Source organism: Dreissena polymorpha, chromosome 2 (assembly GCF_020536995.1).
Source record: "Dreissena polymorpha isolate Duluth1 chromosome 2, UMN_Dpol_1.0, whole genome shotgun sequence".
In the NCBI taxonomy this organism is placed as follows: Eukaryota; Metazoa; Mollusca; class Bivalvia; order Myida; family Dreissenidae; genus Dreissena; species Dreissena polymorpha.
This window is the reverse complement of record NC_068356.1, coordinates 97,744,211-97,766,534: the sequence shown is the minus strand read 5'-3', so window position 1 is coordinate 97,766,534 and position 22,324 is coordinate 97,744,211. Positions and strand designations below refer to the sequence as shown.

General features: G+C 33.4%; 1 protein-coding gene across 16 annotated transcripts in view; it reads left to right on the top strand.

The window, feature by feature from the left end:
* The window catches only part of LOC127868181 (disintegrin and metalloproteinase domain-containing protein 10-like), a 62,644-nt gene that overhangs the window by 29,704 nt on the left and 10,616 nt on the right, over positions 1-22,324 (top strand). For 3 of the 16 annotated variants that reach the window (XM_052409829.1, XM_052409823.1, XM_052409834.1), the window contains exons 10-17: positions 189-387; positions 788-944; positions 3,237-3,338; positions 4,304-4,388; positions 5,214-5,325; positions 7,111-7,275; positions 7,861-8,000; positions 8,321-8,548. In XM_052409829.1, the coding sequence (XP_052265789.1) occupies positions 189-387; positions 788-944; positions 3,237-3,338; positions 4,304-4,388; positions 5,214-5,325; positions 7,111-7,275; positions 7,861-8,000; positions 8,321-8,548 (1,188 nt within the window). Of the gene's footprint in view, positions 1-188; positions 388-787; positions 945-3,236; positions 3,339-4,303; positions 4,389-5,213; positions 5,326-7,110; positions 7,276-7,860; positions 8,001-8,320; positions 8,549-9,186; positions 9,239-11,968; positions 12,035-13,447; positions 13,502-14,365; positions 14,421-18,671; positions 18,706-21,040; positions 21,080-22,324 lie in introns of all 16 variants that reach the window. The other 13 variants (XM_052409819.1, XM_052409822.1, XM_052409828.1 and 10 more) reach the window with 13 other exon arrangements.

Below are 22,324 nucleotides of genomic sequence, written 5' to 3'. Positions count from 1 at the left end.
CTCGTATTTAGCAAACGGATATAACTTACAAACCAATGGAAATTAATACATAAAAAGGTAAAATCAATCCAGCCGTTTTATGCGAATATTCGAATATTCGATTGAATGAATTTGCGAACATTCGAATACCGATATTGGTATTCAATGCCATCCCTAATTGTTATTCAATTATCAGAACTCTATTTCAGCACGACTCTGGGGATGGTTGTGCTCCATTTGGAACATCCGCAGCCGATGCCAATCAGGGAAACTACATCATGTTTGCAAGTGCCACTATGGGAGACAAGCTTCATAACAGCCAGTTCTCCACGTGTAGTAGGGATAACATCACACGAGTTATGCGTGCTGTTCTTACGAGTGCCAGTAAAACTAACTGCTTTGAAAAAGGTGAGAAGCCTTACAATCAATTCTTGCTGTTTTCTTCAAATATTTTATTTTGTATAAATGTGTATGCAAGAAATGAATTTTGTTACTTGGGCTGTTTTTTTGACTGATAAATTTTAGCTCAGTCACAAACAGTTTGTAACGTGAGTCGCTGATAGATTGTAACCTCAGACACTGATAGATTGTAACCTCAGTAACTTATAGATTGTAACGTCAGTCACTGATAGAATGTAACCTCAGTCACTGATAGATTGTAACCTTAGTAACTGACAGTTTTTAACATCAGTCTTTTTGCCGGTACTAGATGAGTATAGAATCTTTGAAGTTTTAGTCCTTAAACAATAGCTTGTTGTCAAATAAGAAGATTGTTTGCAAGTTTAATGCTGTTTTTGTTTATTCCCAGAGGAGGGAGCCTTTTGTGGCAATAACATTGTGGAGGAAAACGAGAAGTGTGATTGTGGTTTCTATGGTGACTGTAATGACATATGCTGCTATGCAATGAATGACCAATCAGTAACAAAAGACAAATGGTGCACACTTAAAGGAGCAGCACTATGCAGGTTAGATATAGGATATTTTTGTTTCTTTCCAGCAAAAATTCTGGTTGCTATGGCAACAAATAGACTAGAAATATTGCTGAAAATGGTGGTTTTCTGGATCCTGCGATAACTTATAAAGTTCTTTATATTTTTTCATGAAACTTGAAAAAAGGATAGATGGCAATATGGACATTATGCACGTCATTTCATTTTGTTCCTATGTTAAAAATTCTGGTTGCTATGGCAACAAATATATATAAAAAAATTCGGACAATGATGAAATTTCTGACAATGGTAGAGCCGGTAGGGGACATATATTGCTTGGCAATAGTCTTGTTGTCCCCTACCGGTTTCACCCGAGGGGACTTAAGGTTTGCGCTCTGTCTGTCTGTCAGTCACACTTTTCTGGATCCTGCGATAACTTTAAAAGTTCTTCATATTTTTTCATGAAACTTGAAACATGGATAGATGGCAATATAGACATTATGCACATCATTTCATTTTGTTTCTACGTCAAAAATTCTGGTTGCTATGGCAACAAATATAAAATAAAAATTCTGACAATGGTGGAATTTCTGACAATGGTGCAGGGCTATAGATAACGTTTGGGGTATATTGGGTAATTCACCCCCTGTTTTTGACAACAATAGGGTTTTTGTAAATTCAATAGAGTTTAAGCAAAACTTTTTACCCCATACTATTGAGCTTTATTGGGGATTTTCACCCCCAGTTATTTAACACAATTTGGGTAATTTAGAGAATGACATATATAATAATATTATAAAAATCTACTAAGGTTACTATATTATTTATACAAATGGAATTCAAAAAGGTACCTGTACATAACACAAACAATAAGAATTTCTGATCAAAGTTCATTCATTTTTGCGTTGAATAAGACCGAGTTCGTGAAAATTGCTGTAACTTTGATGAAGTTATGGCTGTTCAAAGTGATGCACCTCGTTTTCGGGTCATTTTGAGTTGAATACCTTGAAAATGAAAGTAGAAATCGGATGGGTCTAAGAATTATTAAAATAATACCCTAAAGATTGATAAATGCTGGAAAGACTGCCTTCTTTTCTTCATAGGAAGGCATATAAACTATCCAGTACATTTCGGTACGGTTAATAACCAGTCTAAAAAATACGCCCGGTGTTTGTAAGAATTGCGTTTGGTGATGCAAGTTTTTTTTACGGGAATTATGTATTTAAATTTGTATTTGTCTTTTTGTACGCTTTATTTTTAATTTAATTACGTTTTTGGTTATTTTTATTGTGTAATAAGGCAAATACGCTTGTTAGTCCTCTACCGGTTTCACCGGAGGGGACTATGGTTTTGTCTCCGTCCGTCACACTTTTCTGGATCCTGCAATAACTTAAAAAGTTTTGAATATTTTTTCATGAAACTTGGAACATGGATAGATGGCAATATGGACATTATGCACGTCATTTCATTTTGTTCCTACGTCAAAAATTCTGGTTGCTATGGCAACAAATAGACTAGAAATAGTGCTGAAAATGGTGTTTTTTTCTGGATCTTGCGATAACTTTTAAAGTTCTTAATATTTTTTCATGAAACTTGGAACATGGATAGATGGCAATATGGACATTATGCACGTCATTTCATTTTGTTCCTATGTCAAAAATTGTGGTTGCTATGGAAACAAACAAAATAAATTCTGAAAATGGTGAAATTTCTGACAATGGTGGAGCCGGTAAGGGACTTTTATTGCTTGGCAATAGTCTTGTTATCTATAGCCCTGATGTTGGAGCCGGTTGGGGACACATATTGCTTGGCAATAGTCTTGTTAAATGTATTATTTTATTATACTCTATTTTATCATATGCTGTGCAATAATTTTAATGCTTCACAAATTATATATATATTCTACTAAGGTTTGAGAATATACAAAAATTAGAATTTTGTTGGTTACATAATGTTTGACACACCTATGACATTATGTTAATTTGGTGATATGATGTTTTGAACGTAGCGCTGGCATAGCTCCAAACCAGCTTGCACATTAGCTATACAGTCCGCTATAAAATCACTCAAGGATTAGCAGACAGAACAGTGCTAGACCAGACACGCGAAAGGCATAAGACTGGTCTGGCGCTTATGACATGCCCAATGAATTTCAAGTCAACTTTTCCAGACTTATGACATTATTAACTATGTGATGAAGAGTATCTGTAAATAGTTCTCATACATGTATCACATTAAATCTTAGAATTGACATTGTATTTGTTAGGAGCCCTCTGAAAAATCAATCTTTGTGCCAAATAATTAAGATAAATTGTATTATAATTGCAGCCCATCGGAAGGCCCATGCTGTAACAAAAGTACGTGCACGTATGCTGGTGAGAATGGTGTATGTCGGTCAAAACAAGACTGTGCAAGCGAAGCAAAATGCAAATATCCTTTAAAATTAATAAAACTGCTATTCTGTGTGTACAAACATTAAAACAAAAAACTAACTTTTGTGGGAATAGTAATTGGAAATAGAACAAAAACTTATTGTTAAATATTTTTTACATTTGGATGCATTTTGCATACTAATAATAAGAGTTTACACAGGGTTCCGTTAGCTCCCCACCCAAAATGTTATCGCCTTTAAATTTTGCCACTAAAAAGTTGTCAACATTTTTTGTGTCGCCTTTAAAGAACATAAATGACTTCATTTGATTGAAATTTTGCATTGCAATTCCTAAATCAATGAACTAGACATTTTTTAACCCATTTATTTGAACATATTAAATAATGATAAATTTTGTGAACATTTGTCATTTTTTTGTAGGGTTGGGAAAATGTATGACAATTTACTAATAACACTTAACTTAAAGATTGCTTAATCCCCCTTCCAATAAAGATTTGTTAACATTACAACTGTCTGTCCATTATTAATGATAGAATGCATTAGTTCTAAGGGAAGCCAGTGTAATGCTGTTAAAAATTTGCCTCTTTGTTTACACTCCAAAGGTCAGCCTAGTTGTTGAATGCAAGTAAAACATATGGCTAAAAACGCTCTGGTATGAAATTTGTAATGTTGTTTGGTTTTAAATGTTATCTATTGCAAAGCATAACAAAATAATAAATAGTCAGTGGATAAAAAAATCACTATTGTTTAGTAAGATTTCAATTCATAGTGTTTTTGCTTATCCACACAGAAAACTGATGCTGTAATGTGAGATTGTAAAAAAACAAGACGGCATTTGATTGTAAATGATTATTTATTTCATGGAAATTAAATCTATCTTTTTGCTCATTGTGAGATGTCTTTCTTACACTAATCATTATCTTTTCTTATGAGTACAACCACTCAGTAATACACCTTTTAAAGACAAGAAATGTGCCAAAGTTTTATCCTTAACCGTTTTTACTGGATTGGGCGCTGCCTGTCCTCCGTCAACCAAGGAACCTAATGGGAGTTTCTGCAATGACTATGGATTCACCTGCATAAATGGGGTATGATTTACTTTGCTATACAAACCTAGTGTGAAAGAGATATTGTTTGATTTGCTAGAGATGTTTTAGTAAGAACGTTGAGCTTGAGTATATGGCAGCGCATACAGACTTGACATTATCAAGTGGGTATATCAGTTCAGCTGGTAAGGGCCAGTGAGGTTTAACCCTTTACCACTTAGATATGTATTTTGACGTATTTGCAGTCTCTTAGAAAGTTACATTTAATTAATGACCTTTTTTTACTAGATTCAAATTTTAAAGGCTTGATTTCCAATCCTTGGATTCTGATGACCTGCAAACAGCATAAAACCTGAACATACTGTACTGCGAGTTACTCGCAGGCTGTTCTGGGTTCACGCTGTTTGCACAAAGCCATTTTCAATTTGCTTCTGAGTGGGAAATGGCCAATACTTTCTGCCCTGTAAATACTGCACTAGCAGTCTAGCATAGCTGCAAGGACCATGGTAGAAAGATTCAGTATTACAGATAAGAAAGCTAGTTGGAAGGGAGTAATTTCTTGGGCTGATTATGTACAGATCTAAAGGAGAAGCCTAGTTGATAGCACATGACTGGGGTCAATGGTTATTTTAAATTCAAAGTTTGTCATATAATTATGCCACCTTTCGAAGAAGCTGGGGTATGTTAAGACATTACTTTGCACCTGTCCATCGGTCAGTCACAATGGTTGTCCGAAGGTATTTAGGTTGGCCCGTATTTCAATACTTAAATTTATTCATGCTTACCGTCTTAGTGTCAGGGAAATGTTTGAGTTATATTTCATCAAGGAAGTTTAAAGATGGGTAACACATTGTAATGTTGCTTCAGGAGTGTGCAGGGTCCCTGTGCGCGCACTTTGAATGGGAGGAGTGTTTTACCACCGGACAAACAAAGACCAAGGAAGAGCAGGAACGGCTGTGTAGACTAGGCTGTAAACAACGTAAGTTCAATCAGAGGTGTGAATATTTTACCTGAGCAGGAACTCAATTTTCTTTAAAAAAAAATGCACTTGCACAATGTGCATTGACCTCACTTTAACCCTTTCCCCAATAAGAAGGAAAGTGAACATGGCTGTGTGCAAACAGCATAAAACCAGAACAGTCTGCGAGTAACTCGCCATAGGCGGAGGGATATTGTTTTGGCGTTGTCCGTCTGTCCGTCCGGAGCCATATCTTGGAAGTGCTTTGGCGGATTTCATTGAAACTTGGTATGAGTATTTATATGGATAATAGGATGATGCACACCAAATGGCATTGTTCACTATTTGTTAATAACAGAGTTATGGCCCTTTGTATCTTAAAAAAATGCTCTTTTGTGTGTCTGGAGCCATATCTTTGAAGTACTTTGGCGGATTTCATTGAAGCTTGGTATGAGTGTCCAGAAGCATATTGGCGGGGGATATCAATTCAATGAATTGCTTGTTGCCCCCAAATGGTTTCACCGGAGGGGACTTATGGTTTTCGCTCTGTGCGTCTGTGAGTCTGTCTGTCACAATTTTCTTGATCCTGCAATAACTTCAAAAGTTCTTCATATTTTTTCATGAAACTTCATACATGGATAGATGGCAATATGGACATTATGTGCATTATTTTATTTTTTTCCTACATAAAAAATTGTGGTTGCTATGGCAACAAATAGACTAGAAATACTGCTGAAAATGGTAGTTTTCTGGATCCTGCGTTACGTTTTAAAGTTCTTCATATTTTTTCATGAAACTTGAAACATGGATAGATGGCAATATGGACATTATGCACGACATTTCATTTTGTTCCTACGTCAAAAATTCTGGTTGCTATGGAAACAAATATAAAAAAATAAATAAATAAACTCTGACAATGGTGAATAGGGGACATAAATTGATTGGCAATAGTCTTGTTTTAAAGGTGTTTAATGTTTGTTTTGTTAACCAACATTCTTTTAAAATTTAAAGAAAATTATACTTGTATTTTTATTTAATAACATGTACTACACAGATTGTCTGAATGCTGGTAAAATAACCATGAATTGTTATATTTGGTTTTGTATTCTCTAATGAGCATTTAAAAATTGTTATCTTAAACAGAATTTAGAATTTTGTTGAACAGAATGCTGAAAAAAATCCAGCTACAATTAAATAGGGCTCAATTTTATTAAATCTGTTCTCCACATGCTTTAACAGAGTGGAATTAAATACACATTCAAATAAACTCTGTATAAATGAATATATTAGACCACTTTTATATTTATTAATTATGGTTGTGTATCATGAACATGATGTGGCGGCTTATATCCAGAATGTAATGTTCATAAATTTATTTGCTTTTTTTAAACATAGGCAAACCAAACAATATAACTGTGTTTTCTTAGTATAATACAACAATTGGAGTTCTTCCCAGGTTATTGACCAGTTATTATGTAAGGTTAAATGATTAATGTTTTAGTAAATTGTTGCCTTCCTAATTAAAATGTAAAAAACAAACAAACAACAATTTATAAAAAAATTAGCTATATCACTTAGACCACTGCATGCACTCTGTTGAAATTCTGACATACCTTTGGGGTCATTATGTGTGGTCAATGGCCAAGATAGTTGTAAGTTACTGGCATAAGCAGTTGCAACAAGAAATTTTGCCCTGAAAAAAATGTTTAGCAGATTTATAAATTAAACTACCAAACAACTTGTAATTATCCCTTTGAGCATCTCTTTATTATCTTTTTGCAATTCTTTCTTGTATTCTTTTTGCAGCTTCACAGGCAGGAACAAATGTGTCTTCACAATGCATCACTTCAGACAACCCAGATATCAAGGAAACAGGACCGTACTTTAAATACTACAACATGTTGAAGAATATAACCATTGGAAAAAAAGGAAATATTGCCGATATAGCCAAAGGGGTCCAATTGGCACCAGGTAATTTTGCAGTTTATAAGCATGACTGAACAAAGCCAAGCACTGAAATAATACATGTCACAAGTACTTCTTGTTAAAGGACAACACTAACATGGGTGGTGAAGTCAACTGCCCTTATTGGTCAGCATGTTCCAGAGTATATATGTGTGAACATTTGACAGAACTTTCTATATAAGCAATGCTCTTTTTTACCTCTGTGCTGTGCATCCTAGATGCAAAACCATTGCCGTGGATGCAAAAGTTAAGAGTATGCGCACAATATTTTCATGTAGCATTTGTTGTTATTGCGCTTTCGGCTCGCGGTAAAATGAATGATATGATGTTTTGTCAAGAATTGCACCACGCATAATAATTGGATAATCAATTTGCATTGGACCGACCAATGAAATTCATCGCTGGTAAACGGTGTTGGGTAAACATATACATGTTTCTTGTTTGTGAATTGCCGCTGGGGGATTTTCCGAAGATTTGCCTTCCTTGGCAGATTTTGTGAAATTATTATTAAATGTTTATGAACTTCCTTACTTAAGTGACCTCCTCTGACAGATAACTTGATAATTGCAACTGTTTATTTTCTGTGACCAGGTTCTCCGTGCAATAACTTCCAAGGCTACTGTGACGTTTTCCATCGTTGCCGTGGTGTAGACGCAGAGGGACCTCTGGCACGGCTCAAGAACCTCATCTTCAACCCAGAGACTCTGAAGGACATTGGCAACTGGATAGTGGTGTGTAGCCGTTATATTTTGGGTTAATTTGTGGGCTTTTTAAAGGGCAGTTGTGTATAGTTCCACTATTTGTCCACCCTTAATTGTTTTTTTTGGGTGGAGAAACTGAGCCATAATTTAAGATGGGCATATATGGGGAATTTACCTGGGGGATTGGGAGGAATGGCGTGTTATGAAGTTTGGATCAAACAAAGTCTTTCTTCAACCAAGAGACCTGAGGTGTGATGTAGAATTATTCTTTTATTTTAATTTTAAATAATTGATTCTGTGTGTAGCCATGAAAATGATGTATAGAGGATTTGGTGATAAACATTTTTCAGGAGAAATGGTGGGCTGTTCTCTTGATGGCCATAGGTCTAGTCCTACTGATGGGCCTGTTCATAAAGTTCTGTGCTGTCCACACACCAAGCTCCAACCCTAAAGCCAAGCCAGCTCGTAAACTTAGCGAGACGATGACATTGCGTCGTAAACAACGTAACCCTAACGCAGCCCGCCAGCCGCAGACTGCGCCATATCCAGAGGGAGCCAGAGGTGGTGGTAGAGCTGATGTAAGTATACGAACAAATCTCAAAATAGACATGATAATTACCTCTTATGTTCTATTAATAGCATTAATATTTATATAATTCTAGTTCATTAAAAAGCTACATATAAAAAGCATGTTGCTTCACCCTGTCTCATTTTTCTACCTTGTGTTGGAGCCGTTCTTGGCTGATAAACATTAACAGTTTTACTTACTTTTGAAAATGAAAATATTTTTCATGTATTCACTTTGATATAAAACATGTAAATGTTTAGCAATCTTTAATACATGTTGATTTACTCAGCAATTCCAAATATTAGCACATATGCATGTCATTGCCCTTTTTTCCCATTATTTCTGTACCACCATTTATACATCAAATGATTACATCAGTCACAGATCAAATTTATTTATATTTTTAAATGGGCTTATTTGTGCCAAGTTGGACCTCATGTTCTAGCTTATTTTTCCATTAAATTGTTTAACTCTTCAATGGTGACATATGATTTTCTGAATTCCTAGTAAATGTGTAACTCTTGTAAGATGATTGTTTTTGATATTCATACTTTTGGCAGTGGGTATATGTGAGAATACATGTTTTGGTTTGTGTTTCCTTTGATACTATAACATTTGTGATTATCATTTATTGTTTTTTTTTCTTAGTCTATTTATGATTATCCTCAAGACGGGTCTATTTATGATTACCCTCAAGACGGTATTTATGATTATCCTCAAGACCGTATGACAATTTATGATAATCAGCTGTTTTACCTCAACTAAAATTGGTTACTAAAAATTTTTGTGCCTCAGATTTTTCCTCAATCTGTTTTGACACTATTTTCTTTCTTGTCTGTTGTTTGCTTGTTATAAACAGTAGATTAAACAATGTGTGTATGAGCTAAGCTTTGAAACAAGCTTCCAAAATGTGTAGTGAGCTGAGAAAGTCGTTGTAGGAGGTTTGGTCTTAAAGCTCTTAAATGTCCCAACATTTTTTACTTTGCATGTCATAAAAATAACTGTGCTTCATGCAAAAGCTTTGCTCAGACTTGTTGATTGGATGACTAGATAACTTAAAATAGGGAACACCATAGGCATGTACATGTTATTGTTGCAAAGCCAATAAATGAGACTGGTATACATTTCTTACTGGACAAATATTTAATTCTATAATAAAAATGGGTAAATTATACATTTTGTTTTGCTCTGTTACAATTTATTAATATGTTACCCTATCCTATCCTAAATTACACAGAATTTGGAAAATTTTAGAATCTGATTCAAGAAAATTATTTGACCAATTTGAGCTGTGGTTTAGACAAAAGTAGGTTTTCACAATATTTCAACCAAAAATTGAGAACAAAATGTGTTTTTTTTAAATAAAATTGATCGGATTTTTCAACACTGTGGTTTATTGCCATTTGGAAACCTTCTATCTTATGTTAAATTTAGATATTGCCAATAGATAAATATTTGAGCCACCTTGTGTACTTCACGGGCTAATCTGGGATGATACTTTTAAGGGGCCTTCTAACAGATTGGTCAATTGACAACATTTTAAAAAGTTGTTTCAGATTTGCACATTTTCGTTTTTGTTATGATATTTTTGAGGAAATAGTAATACTGACCATTTACCATGCTCTTAAATATCCATTATATGCATCTTTTGACGATTTGAAAACCTGAAAATTATAAAGCGTTGTGCGACGCGAAATGATTGAATAATTTGGAAAGTTCTGTTGTTGTAGTTATGTTTTGGGAAACTACAAGTATTGCTTATATAGGTAAAAAATACATCCGCACTAAGCATGAGCATGGATGGTCGAGTGGTCTATGCGGGAGACTTTTACCTCAGGACTCGAGGGGTCAGTGGTTCGAGCCGGGTTAAGGGTTACTTTTTTTTCTTTTTGTCCCCTACCGGTTTCACCGGAGGGTACTTGACTGGAGGGGACTTATGGTTTGCGCTCTGTCTGTCTGTCTGTCTGTCAGTCTGTCACACTTTTCTGGATCCTGCCATAACTTTAAATGTTCTTAATATTTTTTCATGAAACTTGAAACATGGATAGATGGCAATATGGACATTATGCACGTCATTTCATTTTGTTCCTACGTCAAAAATTCTGGTTCTATGGCAACAAAAAGACTAGAAATACTGCTGAAAATGGTGGGTTTCTGGATCCTGCAATAATCTTAAAAGTTTTTAATATTTTTTCATGAAACATGGATAGATGGCAATATGGACATTATGCACGTCATTTCATTTTGTTCCTACATCAAAAATTCTGGTTGCTATGGCAACAACAAAAATAAATGGTGGAAGTTCTTACAATGGTGGAGCCGGTAGGGGACTATATTGCTTGGCAATAGTCTTGTTTCAAATTGTGTTCTTGTGTTTTTTTTTACTGGAGATTTTTAGGTCAAATGTTTAAATTTATCAATATAAAGCATTTAATGACATGCTTCAATACATGCCAAAATCTGTTGGACGGCCTCTTTAAGCACATGCATTAACCCTCTCCCACTGAGAAGCAAAGTGAAAATGGCTATGTGCAAACAGCATAAAACCAGAACAGCCTGCAAGTAACTCACAGTCTCTTCAGGTTTTATGCTATTTTCTGCTCATAGAAATGAAGCCTTTAAAACTTTAATTTTGTTAGAAATGTCTTATTAAATGTAACTGTCTTAGGGACTACCAATGCATCAAAATATGTATCTAAGTGGCAAAGGGTTAAGCACAGTTTTTTCAGAGGGAGGTTGTTTATAATATAATGGTTCATAATGTACTTGTCCATATAATATAATGGTTCGTAATGTACTTGTCCATATAATATAATGGTTCGTAATGTACTTGTCCATATAATATAATGGTTCATAATGTACTTGTCCATATAATATAATGGTTCATAATGTACTTGTCCATATAATATAATGGTTCATAATGTACTTGTCCATATAATATAATGGTTCGTAATGTACTTGTCCATATAATATAATGGTTCATAATGTACTTGTCCATATAATATAATGGTTCATAATGTACTTGTCCATATAATATAATGGTTCATAATGTACTTGTCCATATAATATAATGGTTCATAATGTACTTGTCCATATAATATAATGGTTCATAATGTACTTGTCCATATAATATAATGGTTCATAATGTACTTGTCCATATAATATAATGGTTCATAATGTACTTGTCCATATAATATAATGGTTCATAATGTACTTGTCCATATAATATAATGGTTCATAATGTACTTGTCCATATAATATAATGGTTCATAATGTACTTGTCCATATAATATAATGGTTCATAATGTACTTGTCCAAAATGAAGAATCTTCTATCTTAAGGTAACATCCAGTATGACCAAAAGCTCATTGTTTATATGATGATCACTCATAGTCTTACTATTCTGTTACTATCTTACGTTGATGTTCAGTATGGAAGTCAGTATGTGCATCAGCAGTTGCCCAGAGAGTATGGGAGTGATTATATTGATGGGCGGGTAAGTAATGTCCAACACTGCTCCAATATTTATATCAGTAGTCAGTCTAACGCTACAGCCGATTCTAACAAAATAATGTTTTATTATTAAAGATAATCAGTTAAACAATAAGATGAAAATTTAATTACACAAATCATATAAAACATTATTTGTGTAGCTTACAGCATTGTCATGTTTGTCAGATAACTCCTGATTATTTTCCATATTTAATACCCCATCTCTCTGGCGGCAATGGTCGTGTTGATAATTATGGTGTCTTCAGTGTGACACACTTCTTAACACTAAGTACTGGTTCTACCCAGGCAACAGACCTGAGAGCGTCTTTTTAAGTCCAAGCTTAAATGGATTGAAACTAATTTTCAAATTTATAATCAAATTAAAATGGAGTGGAGGTCAATTTTTACAGTAAGGTTATTTTTACCGGTCCTTAACCCATTTATGCCTAGCGTCTAGAAAAAAGCCCATGGCAAACAGCGTAGACCCAGATGAGACGCGGCGTCTCATCAGGGTTTGCGCTGTTTGCTTAAAGGAATTTTTGTAAGAAATATTCTAAATATAGAAATAAATATACTAGACATCCCTAATTTTGGAAATAAATTGATCCAATTTAGAAGGATGGGAGAGTCCACTAGGCATAAATGTGTTAATATTAATCTGCTTTCCTATATTCCTAACCAATGTGGCTACAGCTAATTTTCCACAGCATCAGAAATAATGGGCCAAACTAAAGAAATGGTGTATAATATGTTAACATCTATTATATCCATGTGTAAATTGTTAACATATTTCATTGCTTATGGGATGCAAAATAAAATTGTCTGTCTTATGCTAATGACATGACATTGGTAACAATAGTCTGTATAATTTGAAAAGAACACTTCTGTTATTTAATAAAATGTCATTAAATGATTGCATCATGTGTAAATGGGTCTTATGCCATATGCGGCGGCAGTTGCTCCAGACTAGCCTGCGCATTTGAGCAGCCAGGTAAGGAGCAACCCTGCTTGATTGTGATACCTTTGTGCGTCTTTATAGCAGACAGTTTAGCCCCTGACCCGACTGCGTGAGTGCACCGACTTGCTGCTGGTCAAGACCCATTTTTGCACAAGGTGGCTAATAGGATCATTTTTATGGTCTTTAGAAAAAAAAATTCTAGCTTATGTTGACATCCATTATGACTTGAGGCCAATTCTCAGTGAATCATAGTTAATGGTAATAATTTATGAATTGATTTTGTTTAAGTATGTTTACATAGATATTCACATGTTTTGTAAATTAAGACTTAATCATATACCAGGTAGTTTATAAGCTGCAGTATGAAATCTTCTGTCTTCTGGTGACAATAGGCAATTCTAACAATAGCATAGTTAAGTTTCATTAGTAAACCATCAACAATCTTACATTTACGTACAGTATAATCGTCAACAACGTCCCAGGGATTATAGGAGTGATAATTATGATAGCCGGGTAAGTTATGTTTAGCTCTGCACCCCTGAATCTGTAGAAGTAGTTGATCTAACATGTCGGGTGGAATTAACACGTAGATCAAGTTATAATGCACTTGCTAGATTTTCTTCAAGTTAGTGATTGTCAAGTTGATCCATTTAGAAAATGGATGACAACTATTTGATAGCTGTTTAACTTGAGATAAATATATGAAAATGGTTTTGAAATATTGCATAAAAATATTTATTTCTTTAAAGTTTACATGTTTTAAGTGTTTATCTACCTGTTTGAGTCCCAAAGCTTCTTTTCCAATAGCAGATCTACATGTATAGGATATAAATATGGTAAATCGCACAGTGTATTTCACAATTTACACAAATTTGGTATAAAAATAATGTTCTCTTCTTTTTCATGCATTTTTTGAGAAGTTGAAATTTATGTTTTTTAAATTTACCAACAGTATCATTAATTATATGGTAAACTATGGAATGATTCTATTTAATTAATGCAGATACACGAACTATTGGAAACATTTTAGATGTTTACGATTTACTTTAATTGAATATGATAAAAAAAATTGTATGAAAACAGCAGATGGCACACCGCACAAGTGATAAAACTTGCTATAGGCCTCTTTGCAGTCATGCTTTCTTAGCCTCTTACTTTCAACAGCTTGGTTTCCAAAGGTTCCACGCTCTATATTTCTTTACTTCTCCAGCGTATTTTTTTTCAGCGGCATTATTATGTTTTACTACATTTTGTTGTTGTTTAGATTACCCATTTTGTTTTCCTTTTATCAGTTATTTTGATGATGCATATTTGAATGTATATATGATATTCATTTATCTTGGAAAAAAATTGTTGTATTATTGTTTTACACCTTAGAGAAATGAAAAAAGGCATTTGGCTGCAAATCAAGTTTCACCCATGTACACTTTTGGTTGGTATACATTTAGAATGACCTCCCTGCATGGCTTGCATATTTGAACACACTTCTAAAAGTGGTCTCCCTTACTTGCGCAATCATTACATGCCCATAGTAAATGTCACTTGACCCTTAAAAATGATTTATTCTTTTCATTGATTGATTTATTGGATTTTTCAATTTTCATATCAAGGTTAATCAAGTTTTGGGGATTAGATTCCCTAAAGGGATTATCAACAGTTATAGAAAATCGTATGCGTAAGACCATGAAAACTGTAAGATGAGTTGGCCCAGGTCAGTGCAGTGAAGTAAGGAACACCACTTTGAGGAACTCGAAAGAACATTTTGGCCATTTCTTTAACACTGCACATACATCAAAGTAAGCAGCGAGTTATAAGAAGTTTGTAAACAAATATTTTACCATGTATCTAACATACAGCTGAATACAATATATTTACCATTTAGAGATGGCAAAAGTGCTCTGATTATATACAATTTTGTACTCAGATATTGCTGCATTTTGCCCATGGGGCAGTGATTGTATAATTTTGCCCAAAATTTATTGCTATGTTTAAATAACTCAATGGCATTTGTCTTAAAATGTCATGTACATAGTTATTTGGAGACAAGAGAAAACAGATTTAAATTTGATAAAAAGGAAACAATGAAGAAAATACACCTCTAGTTAATGACTTTTTCTGGTCTCCAGAACCAAAAATCTGCACAATCACTTCCCTTTGTTTAACCAAGCCAGTGTAATTTTCAATGTTCAGCAGACCTTTTTTGTACTTTTTATGATTTTCAGAATCCTGTCATTTTAAATTGTGTTTACCCCTATACAGACATACACCCATCAGGTGTCCTTCACGCAATTTGCTTTGCACAAAACAAATTCAAATATTTACGAAACTTATTTAGAGCCTACGGTAAATGTTGCACATTATGTTAAATACTTTTGTATGGCATTGAATACTCAATGTACTAACCTATATGGAAATAAATTAATTCAGAGAAAACTGCACAATTTTTACTTCACCCCCTGTTATCGTTAAGCACTTAGAAATAGAATTTTAAGCCAGATCTCTTTGAAATAGGATTATATATCTGTCATATCTAAGAAAAGTATTAATGCCTTATTTTTTATATAAAAAAACAAAAAACAAAAGAGAAGAAATATCCAGTGGGGCTTGTGGTTACTAGTTAAACTATTTTTTTATGTACTTGTAACTACCACCAAAAATATGCTTTTGTTGACAGAACTTTACATACAAGTACAAGCTTGTTTGACATATACTGTGAGTCTTTATGATTATTTAGTTCATTTAATTGAGTTAACATTTTTTCTATTCTTCAAGGAATCTTACAACAAATTAATGTTGTATAGTCGCTCACCCAAAGCTATTTAAAAGATGCAATAAAAAGCATTCCACTATTGTTTTAATTTGTTTATAGTCATATTTTTTTCTCTCTATTACTTTATTTGAATAATGATGATAAAATAGAAAAATTTTAAATACCAAATTGAAAATTGTAATTGAATAACGGGCTTGTCCTTAATGATTACATTTATATTTTAACTTTGCAGACTTTTATTCATAGGGTTACTTAATGCACTTTTGGATAACCTCTGGATGGGCTACATTACACTATAAGCTATTATTAATAGACTTACATGTGACATGAGCTGTTGTCAGGAACGGAATGTGGGCAATAACAATAATAACAGGCTGGTTTTTGATAAAGTTATTTTTTTTCTCAAAATTGGTGAAAAATGTATGCAAATAGGGGTAAAAATGAAAGATTAAATCTATCCTTTTCTTTATCAATGAAATGTGACAGATTTTTTTTAACAAAATGGTTAAATTAAAACAGGATGCAATTATAGTAAGTACTTAACATGGGTCACAAATTGTGACATTTGTTTTTATTACCATTCATTAATACCATGTTTTTTGTCATATTAGAGCAAATATAAATACAATTAAATCTTAAATAGTACTCACTTTGCATGTGCTTAAAAAATATTGCTAATTGAAAATACGATGGTGAAGGAGCAATTAAATTGTATGACTGCAGAGTTATTTGCAAGATATATTGTATGCATTTTAAAGGGAAAACATGTATTGTCAATTTTGTGTTAAATTCATGTCAAATTGTTCAAGTGTGTTGACTCTTCATTTATTTCAAAGTAGAAAAATATATCATTATAAACTTTTTTCATGAGTATAGACAGGTTGCTAGTAGAGCCTGTTTTTATTGGTCAATTATTAGTGCCAATATCCAATTAATACAAGGGAAAAACAATGCTTAAATGTTATTTGTGTTTCCATTGGTCAATAGTTAGTCAGATAAATTTAACCCAATATAAAAAAGCCAAAAGATCTTAACACACTTACCATTGGAGGTGCTTTCTGCTTGTTTATAGAATTGACTAAATTTGTACTATTTTATGATTTGATATTGTATACTTTTCATGTTAAGAAATATCAAGGAATCAAGATTACGTGTAAAAATATATTATTAAACTATCTATTACCAAAACATGAAAATATTATTTCTCAATATTTAAAATATAATGTGACAACAACAGGTATTGATATAGCTAATAAAGCTAAATAGTGACTTGTATTCAGACAAATTTATAAAGGATATAGATTGCTAAATTATTTGTTTTCAAATTTAAATAAACGTCTAGTGTGTTAAGTGCAGTTATGTCTAGAAAGAATCAATAAAATAAATATCAAATAAATATAGCATTAAATGATTTTGAATGTAATTGTTAATCATTAGGCGGGATGTTTTTTTCACGACTCTAAACATTTTTCCGATTCACTTAGTTTGTGATTACTGATTGTTAAAAGTTTTGATGAAAATTTGCAGAATGCGACATAAGACTCTTGGGTATACATGTACCAATATTTGAGTCTTCAATTAAATTATATTGATTGTGTATACGCATTTTTCCATATTAGAAACAAAATTGTGGCTTTTTTTGTCCGGGCTATTTCTCAGCAATTAATGACCGGAATTTAATTAAACTTTATGAGAAACTTCACTACCAAGAGGAGATGTGCATATTATCAGCCGGTTCTGGTCGGATGATTTTTCACAGAGTTATGGCCCTTTGAAATTTTCCATTAACTGTACATATATTGCAATTCTCGTCCCCCAACTACTAGACGTTTCCTTTTATCTGAATATATAGTGCAATATTGTGACAAAAAAAAACTTTGGGGAGCATCACCCGTCTCCGACGGTTTCTTGTTTTACCAGTCTTCAAATATAAAAAAGCCACAAACATTCTAGCCTCAGTTGAGTATTTTATTTTGTTAATTTACAAAATATTTTTCTGGTTTGTAGTCAAGTACAAAAAATGATAGGACAATGTCTACAATATATATATATACAGATATGTTATTATGATGATTGGTCGTCACTAATTATGTAAGATGTTGATCTAGTGAAGATCAAATGTTTTCAGTGGTATTATGGTAGACGCATAGGTGATGATACTGTGTTTGTGTGTACAGTGTTTCAAAAAGACGTGTTTGAAATGTTGCAATTTTTACCATTCCCTTTTTTTATATAGATGTGTTGTATGACCGGAGTTCAATAGTATTTGTGTTTGGTGAACCTTTTTACCCCCAGAATTTTATTGGTCTTTCATGTTTGTGAATTTTCGGGCAACACCCCAGAAAACCTCTCTTTATCCTTGTTGATTTGCATGATAACAATTGACTTAAGTGTTACCTATTTGCCTTCTTTTAAGGTAACTAGGAGATATCCCCCTTTTTCAAAAAGATCATGATCAAATCATGAATTTGATCAATTTATAATGCTACAAAATTGAATCTTTTTATAAACACTCATGGATTTTACTACATGGTTTTATTATTCTAGTTAGATTTTCATGAAGGATCAAAACTAGAATGAATGTTTGTTGAGACATTGATCATATTTAAATAATTATTAAGACTCCAGACTTGTGACCAAGTATCAAAACTCGGTTAACACATTCTGAATCAAGATTATGGTCTTGAAATATTGTAATGACTTCAATCCTGATTTGAGTTGAAGAATAGCATATTTTTTAGAATTTTGACCAAGATTATTAGGTTTTTAATTATTAGCAAATTGACCTTTGTTAGTTGTTATATGTGTTATATGTGTTGCTTTTCATATTTGTAATAATGTGTTTCATGAAATTGATTGTATGCTTGCTTGAATTAAAACTCATGTGCTTTTTGCGTTTGTTTTATTTTCTAGGATAGGAACTTTTCCTCGTTTTGATCCTGCGCATGTAAGGCTGCTCTACTGCACTTGTGTTTACATTAACAGTTGAAAACAAAATTGACCTATCTGTTGTGAAGTATTGGATGAGATGGGCTAGATTTGCATTCAACTGTTGTTATTGATGTTGTTTTCTCCTAGTTCAGAGGGCTGTGAAAGAGGTGTTTTGTATGAAAACCAAAACATCAAATATTGGATTGTACAAAAAATATTTTGATGAAGGAAATGAAGTTCAAGCAAGCTGTTGGTGAATTTGTTTTTTCTTCATTTCGAAGCTCAACGTTACAATTTTTGTATACAAATTAATTTATGTAAAGCATTTCCTGAAATCATTTTTCTGTTTCACAGCCTTGTTTTAGCACTAAGTAATAGTTAAATATCTTTTGTAGGAAACTCACCAATTGACATACTATCTAACAATTCTCCAGTCTTGCTTGTTGCAATTAATTTCTTATCTTTCTTACCGGTACTTTCTTTCTTGAACAATATAGTTGAAGTTATTTTTGTGCACAATTATAGAGCTGTAACTAGAATTCTTTCACAATTTACCAACACATTTTAACTACTTTGTAATTTTTGTAATTGGTGATAAGAGGCAACTTAGTTTACAGTAACATTTGCTTTTTTGTGTAATTTTGTGTATCTGAACGAAAGCCAACCTTTACTTAAGCTGTTCTGTTGTCTGGGGGTTAAAATAAATGGGCGAGCTTTTGTCTATCCCCATCAAATTTGATGGGTGACCTAATATTCGGTTGAGACTTTTTCATACATTCAGCATTTTAAAATCTGTTATCATGCATTAGACACAGTGATAAAGTTTATATTTGAACATTAAAAATCGCCTTTTGACACTTGATATCAACTAAATGAATTGATTGTTATTAAAAACAGTTTATCTTGTTATTTTAACCACTGATGTGTTGAGCACCCAATTCAACCCATTTGCTGTTATTAATCTGTTAACTTATTTGTATTTTAGAAATAGAATAACATGTTATCAAAATTATTGTCCACAATCTTTTTTGCACAATATATTGATGACATTATTTAGATATTATTCGGTCATGCAAACATGGGTCTAGCCTCGATCATGCAGACTGGTCAGGAGTTTCAATGTCTGCTAATGAGACCAGAACATGATTATATATCTGACAGAGTACCTCCAGATCAGACAATGTGAATGCATGACATAAGACCCATTTTTGCATGACAAGGTTCATGTATTTAACCCTTTTCCACTGGGAAGCAAAGTGAAAATGGCTATATGCAAACAGCATAAAACCAGAACAGCCTGCGAGTAACTTGCAGTCTGTTCAGGTTTTATGCTGTTAGCTGTTCATCAGTATCTAAGGTTTTGAGATGAAGCCTGAAAAAACTTGAATCTAGTAAGAAAGGTCTTTAATTAAATATATTTTTCGGATCGACTACAAATGCATAAAAATACGTATCTAAGGGTTAAATATTGTAGTTGAAATAGTTCAAGTGGCATATTTCTTGGTATATATTTTTTTGAATGTGTATGAAAATTCTTTTGATTTTATGGTGACAAAGTGTCAAGTACCTAAATATGTGTGCCATGTGGGCAACATTTAGCTTGACCATTGGCTATTGTCTCAATTAAACAGAACGGCTTATATAAGTATAGCTCCCTGGTTTATTTAATCCAATTTAAATATTGTTTAAGAACTCCTTTTGGTGAAATGTGTATAAACGTTCTGTGTTGACATTTATTCATAATATGGCCATTTATATAACACAATAACTGCGCAACTTATACCGTTTTCCACAGGTTGCCATAGAATTACCAAGTTATCACATATAGAAGGTATACTGTAAAGCCCCCATTCCTGAGGGAAACTACCTAGTACAAAATATTTCTGTTTCCTTATAAGTTCTTTCAAATGTGGTTTAATATGTCTTTGGGTTAATTATTTTGAAAAGGCCACTTTTGTGTTTTTTTGTTTGTTTTAGGCGTTAACAATTCTTGTTTTTGTTCATGTTTATTCTAATGAAGTATTTTATTTGTTGCTGTTTGGGATCTTTTTTCCACTTAAATACCTTTATATTTGTATTAGGCCATAGAGGTGTCATTAGTTTGATTTCTGTTGCAGCTACAACAAATTATATCCCATAGTCATGACAGATTTGGAGTTTGAACCAGTGATAATAGTAGCAAAAGATAATCACATTCAATAATTTACCATTGTGCTTATGTTGAACATAATTTAAGTTAGTTGTTTCTTATGTATTTGTCCCCATATTATATACAGGCATGTCTTTTTCCAAAGGCAGAAAACATGTCAAAGTATGGTATTCTGCAGAGAATGTTGTCTTCTTTTTCTCAGGGGCAAGAAACTCCTCCTGATCCTAAATATCCAATCAAGGTACTCTCCCCTGATTTAGATTTCCCAGCAAAAGTTGTCTCCCATTGAAGAAAATCAAAATTGAACATAGAATTATTGAATAAAGAGCAGTTACCATTTTGAATTAATAAAGTTATCAATTTAGATAAAAACAATAAAAGTTTCACACATAAGAAGATTGTATTGTTCTTTACTATATTACAAAAATCAATATTTTAGTTCTCTGATATTTTATGGGTTTTTAACCAGGAAAAAACTGGCTATTCGATTGGTGAATGTCGGCGGGCGGGCTGGTGGGCTTGCGGGCGGAACAAGCTTGTCCGGGCGAAAGAATGACGTCGATATCTCCAAGGTCAAGGTCACACTTTGAGTTCAAAGGTCAAAAATGGCCATAAATGAGCTTGTCCGGGCCATAATTATGTCATTCATTGTGAGATTTTAAAATCATTTGGCACATTTGTTCACCATCGTTGGATGGTGTGTCGCGCGAAAGAATTAAGTCAATATCTCCAAGGTCAAGGTTGCCACGACTAAAAATAGATTGATTTTGAAACAAGTGGGGTAACTTTGAACAATCAGTAACAATGCACATTTTTAGTTGGTCTTCCTTTATCAGACTTTTTATGCCCCCTTTCGAAGAAAAGGGGACATATAGTGATCGGACTGTCCATCTGTCTGTCCGTCACACTTTGCGTTTAGGTTTCGAAAAATGCTCATAACTTCTATGTCCCTTGAGATATAACCTTCATATTTGGTATGCATGTGTATATGGACAAGGCCTTTCCATACGCACACACATTTTTACCCTTGTGACCTTGACCTTGAACTCAGGGTCCAAGTTTAAGTTTCGAAATCTGCGTTTAGGTTTCGAAAAATGCACATAACTTCTATGTCCCTTGAGATATAACCTTCATATTTGGTATGCATGTGTATATGGACAAGGCCTTTCCATACGCACACAAATTTTTACCCCTGTGACCTTGACCTTGAACTTAGGGTCCGCGTTTAGGTTTCGAAATCTGCGTTTAGGTTTCGAAAAATGCTCATAACTTCTATGTCCCTTGAGATATAACCTTCATATTTGATATGCATGTGTATATGGACAAGGCCTCTCCATACGCACACAAATTTTTACCCTTGTGACCTAGACCTTGAACTTAGGGTCCGCGTTTAGGTTTTGAAATCTGCGTTTAGGTTTCGAAAAATGCTCATAACTTCTATGTCCCTTGAGAATGTTGTTTTTTTTTTCAAAGCGGCGCAATAGGG